Source organism: Mesoplodon mirus (genome assembly GCF_964341445.2).
Source record: "Mesoplodon mirus genome assembly, chromosome: 6".
Classification (NCBI taxonomy): Eukaryota; Metazoa; Chordata; class Mammalia; order Artiodactyla; family Ziphiidae; genus Mesoplodon; species Mesoplodon mirus.
In genome coordinates this window covers 68100833-68114264 of record NC_138982.1, presented here as the reverse complement: position 1 = coordinate 68114264, position 13432 = coordinate 68100833, and the positions used below count along the sequence as shown (strand labels likewise).

The 13432-nt window shown below is 43.7% G+C and overlaps 1 protein-coding gene across 1 annotated transcript in view; it reads right to left on the bottom strand.

Annotated features, from left to right (window-relative positions):
* The window catches only part of LOC309805962 (uncharacterized protein), a gene marked incomplete at its 5' end in the record, with an annotated part of 55671 nt that extends 46637 nt beyond the window's left edge, over positions 1–9034 (bottom strand). The window contains 3 exons of the mRNA XM_082624326.1: positions 4055–4132; positions 6153–6432; positions 8992–9034. Of these exons, the coding sequence (XP_082480452.1) occupies positions 4055–4132; positions 6153–6432; positions 8992–9034 (401 nt within the window). The remainder of the gene's footprint in view (positions 1–4054; positions 4133–6152; positions 6433–8991) is intronic.
* Positions 9035–13432: the final 4398 nt, after the last annotated feature.

Sequence of the window (13432 nt, the reverse complement as noted above, 5' to 3'; positions counted from 1 at the left end):
ACTAATTTTCACTGCTCTTTGCAATATAATTGGCAATAGCACAGAGCTCTTTCATGTGTATTGTCTTGCTTAGTCCTCACATCTGCCTTATGAGGTAGCTACTATTATCATTCCCATTTTACAGATAAGGAGACTGAGGGACAGATAGGTTAAGAAACTTGCCCATGGTCACTCAGTTAATAAGTTTTGGAGTGGACATCCATCCCGATGCGAGTTTATTGCCAACGCCTTTTTGTTTCCAGGAGCAGGTTACTGCTGAGTTCTGCTAATTTCTTCATAAACACAGTTGCCTTTGAAAGGCCTCTGAAGGCCTTGCTCAGTATAGACTCTAGCATTAGACAGATCTGGCTTCAAATCCCAGTGAATTTAGTCTGGCCATAACCGTCAGGACAGTTTCTTCCAATTCTGTCACCAAGTCTACTTTCCAGCCAGTGGAGAAGGAAGAAAGAACAAAAGTCCACATCCCTTCCTTTTACAAGCAAACATGAATTCTGCCCCCTTCCCATGGGTCTGAACTTCATCTCATGGCTAGATCCAAGGAAGGCTGGGGAATACAGACATTATACTGGCAGCCATGTGCTCATCTAGAATTTATAGATTTTACTAATAAAGAAAGAAGGGTAGAATGAATATTAGGACAACCAGGAGTCTTTTCCTCCTCAAGCTTCACCACTCTGTGACCTTGGACAAGTTACTTATCTTCTCTGAGCCTCAGTTTTGTCCTTTGTAAAATGAGGGTAGTAGTATCATAAGCACATGGTTAGGATTTAGCTAGTGCGTGTAAGGTAACTAGCTCAGTGTCTGGCACAAAGCAAGTATTCAATAAATGTTAACTACTATTAATATTTAAAAGGATTGTATAATTGAAGCACCAGATTGAAGCTACAATGATGTATGATGACTCTAAAACTTGAACGCTATTGTCAGCATCCCACAAGGATTGTTTGCTGGGTATTGTATAATTGCTGAGCTTTCTCCTATCTATATTTCAAGGAATTCTGGAGGTAAATGGAGTATTAAAAATGAGATATTTTCAGATTCTCAGACAACTGGGGTTTAATTTCCCCAGGTAGAAATGGTGATCCCACTAGAGTGTATGTGTGTCACCCTATATTATCTAGATATATTTAGATACAATATCTAGATATTAACCTAGAGCAGTGACACTCAGCCCTAATTCTGCAGAATTTCTGGTGGTCTCCAATTATTTCTAAAGGTACAACAAATTCTTCAAAGTAAACTTAACTGTAATAATTTTTATGCACACAATATACACAATATTCTGACATTATTTTTTGCAACATTTATTGAGCTCTGACCATGTACCAAGCACCCTGATAGGCTCTGGAGATACAAGTGAAGGTAGACATGGGCTCTGCCTTCCTGAAGTGAACAGTCTCTCAGGGGAGATAGACTTTAATCACATAATTGTGCAAGTCAATGTTAAAATTGCAGCTCTGGTTATGAATGGGAGGTACATGGTGCTCTGAAGATGTACAATAGGGGAAAATGGCTATGCAGAGAGATGGGGAAGGTTTTGCAAAGGAAAGTCATGCCCTTTCACCATCTGAAGCATGAGGAGCAGTTGAAGAGCTTAGAGGACATGTTCTGATGCTCTGGAGTCAATCAGGTTTTGTGGGGTCTGAAGAATATAACATTTCTTTCAGAAAAAGAATATAAATGTAGCCTACTTTTGGGGCTTCCCTGGTGGCCCAGTGGTTGAGAGTCCGCCTACCGATGCAGGGGACACGGGTTCGTGCCCCGGTCCGGGAAGATCCCACATGCCTCAGAGTGGCTGGGCGCGTGAGCCATGGCAGCTGAGCCTGCGCTTCCGGAGCCTGTGCTCCGCAACAGGAGAGGTCACAACAGTGAGGGGCCTGCGTACCGCAAAAAAAAAAAAAAAAAAATGTAGCCTACTTTTGCAAATTTTACAAAAACACATGACCATGGAAACACCTTAAGGGCCCTGTGCAATTAAGGAGCTCTAAGGCTTAAGCTTCATCAGCTGCAGGTAACCCCCTTGGGATGGGATAGACTCACTTCATAGACTGAAAAGGGCATAGTAAGGCCTTTGAGTTGGGGATTTAAGAGGCAGTCTTAGGACCCTTTCCCTGCTACTTTCCACTCTGTGAACTTGTGCAAGTAACTCTCCAGTCTGGTTATCCTTGGTTGTCATACTGGGATTTAAAAAGCTTTTAATAACATAGTATGTGTAAGCACTCGGACAGAAGTGTGATCACTGGTAGTATAGTTATTAAAGCATCTGAGAGACCTCTTTGTCCTTCTGTGAAATGCAGGTTTATTCCAAGGCGGGAGGCTGTCTCTCTGAATGGTGGTTCAAGGACAAGCCCCCTACCCCATTCACAGCATGAGGTGGCTGTCCTGAAGCCAGAGACGGGCTCTCACCAACCAAAGCCTCAGGCATGTGGTGAAGGCTAACACTGATGGCTTTTGAATGAGCAAGGGAAGTTTCTAGGCCCTGACAGGGGAGACAGTACTCTAGTTCCCTCTTAGAGTTAGAAGTCAGTGAGAACTCTGTAGTAACCTCAATTTTTAGATTTTTTAAAAATAAATTTATTTATTTATTTTTGGCTGTGTTGGGTCTTTGTTGCTGAACACGGGCTTTCTCTAGTTGCGGCAAGCGGGGGCTACTCTTTGTTGCAGTGCTTGGGCTTCTCACTACGGTGGCTTATCTTGTTGCGGAGCACGGGCTCTAGGCACGCGGGCTTCAGTAGTTGTGCCTCGAGGGCTCTAGAGTGCAGGCTCAGTAGTTATGGTGCACAGGCTTACTTGCTCCGTGGCATGTGGGATCTTCCCAGACCAGGGCTCGAACCCATATCCCCTGCATTGGCAGGTGGATTCTTAACCGCTGCATCACCAGGGAAGTCCCTGGAGCTGACTTTCTGAAAGGTGTATTCATGGGCAGAGAGATGCCTCCATCCACCATCCTCAGGATGTGCAACCCAAGGCAGAACATAGCATGGGTGACCCACCATCTCAATTGGCCTGAAACTCTCTCAGTTTTAACACAGAAAGTGCCATGTCCTGAGGAAACTCCTCAGGCAAAACGGGACAGTTGGTCACCCTCCCCCAGCAGAGGGCACCTTGTAAGCCCTCACCATTCTGCTGCCTTCTGGTGAGAGTGGGTGTGACAGGCATTATTATTGTCCACCCACTTTGGGTTCCTCTCTATTTCCTCACAGGAGGGAGGATTACACTTCTCTGTTCCTTTGATGTCATATGACTTGCTCAGTCCAATAAAACATGAATGGAAGAGACGCTTGTGACCTCTGGGTAGAAGCATTTAAGAACTAGTATGGGGAGGGCAGGAGAGAGATAAATTAGGAATTTGTGGTTAACTGATACACACTACTGTATATAAAGTAGGTAACCAACAAGGACCTACTGTATAGCACAGGGAACTATACTCAATATTTTGTAATAACCTATAAGGAAAAAGAATCTGAAAAAGAATATATATACATATATATGTATGTATGTATAACTGAATCATTTTGCTGTACACTTGAAACTAACATGACGTTGTAAATTAACTATACTTCAACTAAAAAAAATAATAATGAAATTAAAAATTTTAAAAGAACAGTATATAATGCTTCATATTTCCTTCCTCCTGCCGTGGCACTGGCAACATCTAGATGGTGGAGGCTCTGTCAGCCTGAATCCCTGAGTAAGGACCACACAGAGAAAAGCCCCCCACCAACCCTCAACATTATGTAACAAAAGTGTATAATAAACTATTGTTCTTTTAAGTCACTGAGATTTGGATATCTTTTGCTACTGCAGCATAACCCAGTCCACCCTGACTGATACAGGAAGTAAAACCAAGACCCTATGTAGAGTTTATAGTAGTAATATGGTTTTAATGATTTTCCTGTGGAAGATGATAAAAAAACCTTTGTACATATCTCAGTACGATGCTGACTGGAGGAAAAAACAGCGTCATTTTTCCAAACTATCCAGCAGGAGAAAGGCCCTGGAATAACCTGAAGGCCTGGTGAGTAAAACTCCTTGGGCCTCAGATTACACTCACAGGTGTTGGCCTCTTGACTTCCCAGAACTGGACAGGTGCACGGTGCCCAGGCCCTTCAAAGCGAAGGAGGCTCTGCCACTAAAGATGAAAAAATGTAATGTGCGACTCTGATAGTAACAGGGTTAAATTATATATTACATATATATATATATATATATATACACACACACACATACATACATATACATATATTTAAACAAGTTTATGGAGGTATCATTTACATACCATAAAATAATTTTAAGTTTATGATTTTTAGTAAATTTACCAGGTTGTGCAACCATCACATTTTCATCCATTAGAACATTTCCATCACCCCAGAAAGATCCTTCCTACCCATTCGTAGTTCATCCCTATTCCCACCTCCAGCCTCAGGCAACCACTAATCTACTCTCTGACTCTATAAGTTTGCCCTTTCTTGACACTTTATATAAATGGCATCATACAATATGTAGCCTTTGTGCCTGGATTCTTTCACTTTGCATAATGTTTTTGAGGGTAATCCACATTGTAGAATATATTGGTGTATATATCAGTATCAATATATATGTTTTTACATATATATCAATATATATCAGTATGAGTGTGTATATAGATATAGATATAGATATAGCGTGTGTGTGTGTGTGTGTGTGTGTGTGAAGAGACAGGGTATGATGGAGAAATCTTAGGCCTCAGAGACTATCAAATTTGTGTTGAAAGTACAAATAAAAACAAACAAAAATATATGTTGAATCCCAGTCCCTGGAAACTCTCAGAATATCAGTTCAGTTGCTCCTCACTCCCTTAAGAGAGTAACAAAGTCTCTTTATCTGAGTACAGATACTGCCAAGCATTTTCCAGCATTTTCATCCTCAAGGTTTATACTGAAAAGTGACTACACATCAGAAACAGTATCTCCCTGTCTAGTGATACAGAGACAGGGAAGAGCACCAGAAACCTCACAAAGGCCATCTCCTCCTTGCCACTCAACTTCTCCTCAGCCCTGCAGACGGAGCAACCGCAGGTGTGCAGCTGGCATCGTCCCTTTTCCTTCCTCAGGCTAGTCTTTCCAGCGGTGCTAATGAGCCCTGGAATAAACTGCTCAAGAACAGGCAGCAGGAAGGCAGGAGAAAAAAGGGACAGGATAGTTCATAAATCAGACAAAGAAGTAGCAGATACAGCCCAAGCAGGCTTAAAGGGAAAAATCCTGGGTATAGGGATTTGTACTCAAGATACAGATACCTATATACCTGTACATAAAGCTTTTTATACCTTATATACGTATGCAGTGTATATATTTTTAAGCACCATAAACTTTGTATACCCTGACTGCTTCCATAGTGCACCAAATATTTGCTCTGTTAAAAGATAATAAAAACGTAAGTAAGAAGACATCACAATTATTTTTTTTTGGTGGCGCCGCATGGCATGCGGGATATTAGTTCCCCAACCAGGGATTGAACCCACACCCCCCCCTGCAGTGGAAGCACGGAGTCCTAACCACTGGTCCTCCAAGGAAGTCCCAAGAAATCACAATATTGCAAAAAGCATTTACGCCCAGACCTGAGGAAAACTACTAGGGGAGATGTTTCCGAGACGCCCTATTCCATGGCCTCTACAGGAAAAGAAACTTTAAAAAGAATGGGTAGGGCTTCCCTGGTGGCACAGTGGTTGAGAGTCCACCTGCCGATGCAGGGGACACGGGTTCGTACCCCAGTCTGGGAAGATCCCACATGCCACGGAGCAGCTAGGCCTGTGAGCCATAGCCGCTGAGTCTGCGTGTCCGGAGCCTGTGCTCTGCAACGGGAGAGGCCACAACTGTGAGAGGCCCGTGTACCGCAAAAAAAAAAAAAAAAAAGTGGGTATATGTATATGTATAACTGATTCACTTTGCTGTACACCTGAAATTAACATAACATTGTAAATCAACTATACTCCAATAAAAAAAAATTTTAAATGCCCTATTCCAGGGGTTCCCACCCTAGCTGTGCATTAGAATCACCCAGGGATTAAAATATACGATGCCCAGGCCATGCCCCAACTGTATTAGTTTTCTGTGACTGTGCAACAAATCACCACAAACATGGTGGCTTAAAACAACAGAAATTTATTCTCTCACTGTTCTAGAGTCTGGAAGTTTGAAATCAAGGCGTCAGCAGGGCCGCTCTTCCTTTGAAGGCTCGGGGGTGGGGGGGATGGTGGATTTTCCTGTCTCTTCCAGCTTCTGGTAGCTCCAGATGTTCCTGGGCTTGTGGTTGCATAGTTGCCTCCATCTTCACCTGTCCTCTTCCTCTTCTGCATGTGTCTCTCCTCTGGGTGTCTCTTATAAGGATACTTGTTGGAAATATGGCCCACTGGGATAATCCAGGATGATATCATCTCAATATGCTTAATTACATCTGCAAAGAACCATTTTCCAAATAAAGTTACATTCACAGTTTCTAGGAAGTGAACATACCTTTTTGGGAGTAACCATTCAACCCACTAATAATTGCTACAGACTGGATGTTTATGTCCCCCCAGAATGCACTTGCTGAAACCTAATTCCCAGTGGGATGGTATGTGGAGGTGGGGCCTTTGGGGGGTAGTTAGGTCATAAGGGTGGAGCCCTCATGAATAGGATTGGTGCCCTTATAAAAGCGGCTCCAGAGAGCTCCCTCACGTTTTCCACCATGTAAGGACTCAGCAAGAAGACAGGCTGTCTATAAACCAAAAAGTGGGTTTTTACCAGATGCCAAATTTTCTGCACCTTGATCTTGGACTTTCTGGCCTCCAGAACTGTGAGAAATAAGTTTCCATTCTTTATAAGTCACCCAGTCTATGGTATTCTGTTATAGCAGCCCAAAAAGACTAAGACAGAAATCAACCAAATAAATCAGGCTCTTTAGGAAGTGACCCTGGGCATTAGTATTTTTTAAAGCTCTCTGGGTAATTCCAACATACAACCAAGTTTAAGAATCACTAATCTATTTGAACTGCCATCTCCTCCTGCCCAGCAAAGGTCCTGGGGTAGAAACAGATAAAAAGCCCAAAGAGGAGCCCAGAGGATGTTCCTGGCCCCCAACACACATCTGAAGGTAAGCAAGATTGAGTGGACTGTCCAATCTCAAAGGGAGAAGAGGGGGATAGTTGAAGAGACGAAATTTCCATGGAATAATATAAAAAATGCCCAGTGGGATGGGAGAAGCTTCTAGGTGTTTTTTTTTTTTTTTTTTTTTTTTTGCGGTACGTGGGCCTCTCACTGTTGTGGCCTCTCCCGTTGCGGAGCACAGGCTCCAGACGCGCAGGCTCAGTGGCCATGGCTCACGGGCCGAGCCGCTCCACGGCATGTGGGATCCTCCCGGACCGGGACACGAACCCGTGTCCCCTGCATCGACAGGGGGACTCTCAACCACTGTGCCACCAGGGAAGCCCAGCTTCTAGTTTTTAAGGTTTAGAATCTGTTTATAGAAAGAAGTGTTGCTAATGGTTAAGGGCAAGGCCGTGAAGTCAGATAGGCCTGGTTTCAAATATTGGTTCTGTCATTCTCTTGCTGTGTGACCTTGGGCGTGCTACATAACCTCTCTGCACTTTAGTTCTCTCATCTCTCAAAATAGGGATGAGACGTCAGCTACACTCCTATCAGTTACAGAAATAAAGGTTACCAATGGGAATTAGAAATGATGGCCCCAACTCCCAGAGAGCTGGCCAACTGGATTCAGAAAAAAATGGAAAACTATGAGAAACAAGTTAAATATATAATCCCTTGGTTATTTTTATCTGTAATTACTAAAATGAAAGTAAAAGGAGCATTGAGGCAGATCCTGGCACTGTGCCATGCTTGGGTTTGGTGGGTCAGAGCTATGGTTGCTACCCTCAGGTCTACTACCAAAGGGACAAATGATGCTGGCACAACAGATAATACCTCTACAACCTCTGGTCACCAAGGAAGTAGTCCAGGTGGTGAAGGAAAGCAGGTATTAAGGGTGTGAAAAACCAAGAAACTATTAAACCAAAGGATACAGTGTGAAGGAGCTATCTCATTTTGTAGATCAATATCATCAGCTTCCTGAACTTTTACTAAAATGGGTAATGAGTGTGACTTAACTTAGAACTGGTCTACTTGGCTTTGAATGCTGCAGAGTACAAGAGCATGTTTGATTGATACAGGACCTACAGCTTACTACTGAACAATCAGAAATCAGAGATGGCTATGTATGATCCAAACACACAGTAGGTTGTTCCTGAAGGGACAGCTAGCCTGAGGGACTGGATAAAAGACACTGTAAGGTTTCTTTTCCCTGAGAATGTTAGCTGATGGCTCCCCTCCCTAAATGCTGAGTGGAACTCCCCACATGAGGCAGCCCATATGCTGCATATGCAGTCCATGCTGGATTGGCTTTATGATGACCAGGATGTGCACCTATGTAATATGCTCCATAACTTAGATCATAGCAAATGCTGTGATTAAGGGAGCCCCTTTTGCACAGACACCCCATGTAAACCTACTGCTGCAAAATCAAGCAACAGTTCAAGAGACCATATCAGAATTGTTATCTCAGTTTACCCTTAGTCTAAGAAAATTGGATCCATTCACAAAAGCATAGGGGGGAAAGAGGGATAGTCAAGGTGATAGGGACAGAGTAAAGGGACAAAGTAGATAATTAAATAGTTAATCCCACTAGGGGATTGTAAGTAAAAAAAAAAAAAAAAAAGACGTATGGGAGACCCCTGTAAGTTAATCACTATGGATAATCACTCAGGAAAGCAGGTTTGCTTAACCACAAAACCAAGCAGGCTTGCTTAACAACAAAACCATGCAACAGAAGCATGAGACATGCCCCAAAACAATAAAAAATAAAACATCCTGCCCAGTGAGCTCGGTAAGTTAATGATTCCTAGGACATGCTCTTCTAGGCACATTAAAAACAAAAATATAAGGAAAAGGTGACATTATACTAAAACCTGAGATAACTTACTACTTTTAGCATACGTTACTGCCTTTTTGCTCATTTCCATCATGCCGTGACAGTCCTGGCTTGACCTTGTAGGGACAAGAAAACTCCCCTGCCCAACCTGGAGTGGGAGTTGATGATGGAAGCATGACGTCTATTCAAGAATGAGAAAGAAGGTGGTCTTTTCTCCCTCCTTTTTTTCCCTTTAATTATAAAACTGTAGCCCACTAAGTTCTCAGGGTGAGGCACCCTCTTGCCTACCTGCTTATAAGCCTCACAGGCATCCTATGTTAATCAATCACTTCTTATCTACCACTTTGCCTCTTGCTAAATTCTTTCTGCTCTAAAACATAAAAGAGCAAAGCTCCTCAAAGTCTCGCAGAACACCACCTAGTGGTTTCAAAGGAGCTAGTCCCACCAGGATGAAAATATTCATATAGTTATTAAGAAATGGGCAGAGGGGCTTCCCTGGTGGTGCAGTGGTTGAGAGTCCGCCTGCCAATGCAGGGGACATGAGTTCGTGCCCCGGTCCGGGAAGATCCCACATGCCGCAGAGCGGCTGGGCCCGTGAGCCATGGCCGCTGAGCCTGCGCGTCCAGAGCCTGTGCTCCACAACGGGAGAGGCCACAACAGTGAGAGGCCCGTGTACCGCAAAAAAAAAAAAAAAAGAAATGGGCAGAATATGGAGGACATTGATGGGGTCAAAACATCTTAATGAGGCACTACTGGAGGCTGAGTGGACTGATGGAGCTCCTGCTGGTACCCCAACATTAAAGGGCCTTAAACAAATCCACTCTATTTACTCTAGTCTGGAGGAATTTTTAAAGCCAGAAGGCAAAGATGGCAATGAAAAACCTGACCTTGTATCACAGGGGGCGAAGGTCAGCAAATTAATCGGGATGAAGATTGACAAAAGGGCCAAGGTCCCTTGGCCTGATCCCTAGCTGGGGACCAAAGACCATGTGCATATGTGTGGGTAAAGTGACCAGAGGGTGGACAAAAACTATTCTGGGTGATTTCAAAACCTAAAGAAGGCCACAGTTAGCTTGGGAGCATGTGAAGCTGCAACCGTGATGGGATTAAGGTGAAAGTTTGGATGAAAATTGGAACATTTGAACAGACTTCATGTGAAGTGGTTGTGTTTCCTCCACCTGAATGTTATTACTGAGATGGATATTATGTCTGATTGGGGAACACTTCCTATATCTTGTATTGTGAAACTGAAGGCATGTAAGTTTGCCTTTTGGCTCTCGTGGATTGGACATACTCAGTGAGAACCTATAGATTTGCTTGCCCCTACGCAGGTTGTTAATTTGACGCAGTGTTGGATGCCTAGTGGACAAAAAGAGATTTGCACTTTAATTAATGACACATTAGAAGTTGGAGTGCTGGTGCCAACATATTCTCTGTGCATTAGCCCTGTGTGGCCCATGAAAAAGGTGATGGCTCGTGGAGACTACCAGTAGATTATCAAGGCTTGAATAAAGTAGTATCGCCTACAACATTAGTAGTCCCTGCTATGGTTGCAACAGTATAAAAATACAAGGGAGAGGAGATTGGTGCTCAGTGATTGATCTTGCAAATGCTTTTTTTCTTCAACACAGAGATTGATACTCAGTGATTGATCTTGCAAATGCTTTTTTTCTTCAACACAGAGATTGATACTCAGTGATTGATCTTGCAAATGCTTTTTTCTTCAACACAATCTAAGAAAAGAGCCAACCACAGTTTGCTTTCACTTGGGAAGGGTCCCAATTTACATTTATTGTACAGCCCCAGGGTTATTTGAATTCACCAGCTGACTGCCATAAGTTGGTTTGATAATATGCTACATTGACGATATCATGATAATATCAGGAACTGAGGAACAAGCAAGCACATTTTAAATGCAGTGGCAACACACGTGACCAACAGAGGATAGCTGACAAATCCAGCAAAGATCCCAGAGCCCACCCAAACAGTAAACTTCTTAGGAATAACCTGGGCAGAAGCCACCCCTGACATTCCACGGCAACTAAAATAAACAGGTGTCATACCTACCCCTGGCACTAAGTAAGGAGCACAGCATCTTTAGGGTCTGGATTTGGAGAATGCATATTCCACATCTGGGAGTATTGCTAACTCCTATCATAAAACTACATGAAAGAAAGCAGTATTTGAAAAATAGCTGTAACAACAGCAAAAAACAATGGCTCAATCAAAATTGGGCCATTATGATTCATACTCCGATAAGATTTTGGAAGTATCTTCGACTCATATGTAACACAGACTGGAGTTTATGGTAACAGCCCATGAACCCTGCCCAGTGGTGACCTCTGGGATTTAGGGCCAGAAAATTTTCAGATGCAGCAGTATGGTACAAGTCATTTGAGAGGCAATTATTGGCTTGCTATTATTGGGTATTAATTGAAGCTGCCGCTGTGACTGAAGGACGTAAAATAATCCTGAAACCTGAAACACTATAGCATTATGTCTTGGGTGATGTTGGAGAAACTCTCCAATAAGGAAGCCAGTGCCCAGAAGAGCTCCATAATAAAATGGAAGTGGTTTATTCAGGGACATGCTTCTGGAGAAAGGCAAGGAGGTTTTCATCATATTCACAAGCAGGTAGCCTCATTTCCTCTGAGGCCGACTTTGGAACCATCTGAGGAGCTACTGTATCCTATTGACACATGGGTAGTATTTTATGAATAACTCTCAAGTAACCTACAAAAAGCTGATTGGCTTATGGATGGCAGTTCTAAAGCGGATGGGCAGCTTCCTCTTTCGAAGGCTGCACACTGTGACCAACTAATGGAAAAACTATAATTGAAAAAGTTGAGAACAAATCAGCTCAGTGAGCTGGATTACATGTGTTTTCCCTGCAGTGAACAACAATTAGAGACCCAAAATCTGGGTGTATTCCTCCTCTTGGGCAGTGGCCAGTGGCTTGGCCACAGGGTCAGGCAGATGGGCAATGGAAAACTGGATTATTAAGTGGATGTCCATATGGGGTATGGTCCTATGGAAATCACTATGGGAATTTAAGGGGAGCATTAAATAGGACATGTCAATGCCCAGGAGGACAACCTCTTTCCCGGATCGGACCGTGATTGGAACCAGCAAGTGGTTGCCGGTGCAACCACTCAAGCTGGTGCCCTCACTCAAGGTGTTCAACTGGGTCCATGAAATAAGGGGCTCTGGGAGAAGCGAAAGCAATGTTGAGAGGGCTGATTATTGACATAATCTTCCTTCACCCACAGAGGCACAAAATGCCAACCAGAACTGTCCTGTCTGCCAACAAGACAGGGACTACAGTTGGCTGTGCGGCAGGTTCCCAAGCATAGCTGGCAAGTAGACTATAGTGGGCCACTGCCGGTAGCCCCAGGAGGCTATAAATGGGTCCTGACAGAAATAGACACTTACTTCACATTGGGCTTTGCATACCCAGTGGTAGATGTAAATGCTCAAAACACTACAAAAGGAGAAGAGCAGAAGATACTGTACCAGTCTGGACCAAGAAATGAGTTACATTTCTTCAGACCAAGGAACACACTTTACAGCCCATAGTGTCCAAGAGTGGGCAAAGAGATACCACATCAAATGGACAAATCATGTTTTTTATCATCCTCAGAGGAGAGATTTGATAGAGAATTGGCGTGGGCAATTGAAACATTTACTGCAAAAACTGGGGGAGATAAAGGCATGTAGGGCTGGTTTACATACCTTCCTGAGTGTGTGCTCACACTCAACATGAAGGGGGCCAAGGAGGGCTCCTCACTCAATAGATTCCCTCTGCTTTTCTAGGGGAGTTGAGGGAGGGTGTGCAGAGGATGCTAATACTACTATACAAGTATTCCCCACATCACCTTAACTTTCTTTTTTCCTAACTGATGCAGTGGTTCTGGGACCAAGGCTGCAACTATGGGTCCTAGAAGCAGGATGAAGCGGGGATGATCTCTAAGCAAGAAATTGTAACTACACCCTTTAAATCTTTATGCCTAAGGGCCTCATGGGTTGCATTGTGTCTTTATTCTATCTGGCAAAATTCAAGTTGACAGTGAGTTCAGCTGTGTTGCCCAGTGGTAGAGATAGCCTACTAGTTCTGTATCTATGTGACCATACTCTATATGAACAGGGGTGGACTAAGGGGGAGGCACTTGCTAGACTGGTACTACTGCCAGAAATCTGGACCAGCACTGTGGCTGAACCTAACATCCCTTAAAAAGGTGGAAAAGTTTGCGTCAAAAATCAATGACAGGGGCTTCCCTGGTGGCGCAGTGGTTGAGAGTCCGCCTGCCGATGCAGGGGACGCGGGTTCATGCCCCGGTCCAGGAAGATCCCACATGCCGCGGAGCGGCTGGGCCCGTGAGCCATGGCCGCTGAGCCTGCACGTCCGGAGCCTGTGCTCCGCAACGGGAGAGGCCGCAACAGTGAGAGGCCCGCGTACCGCAAAAAAAAAAAAAAAAAGAAAAAAATCAATGAC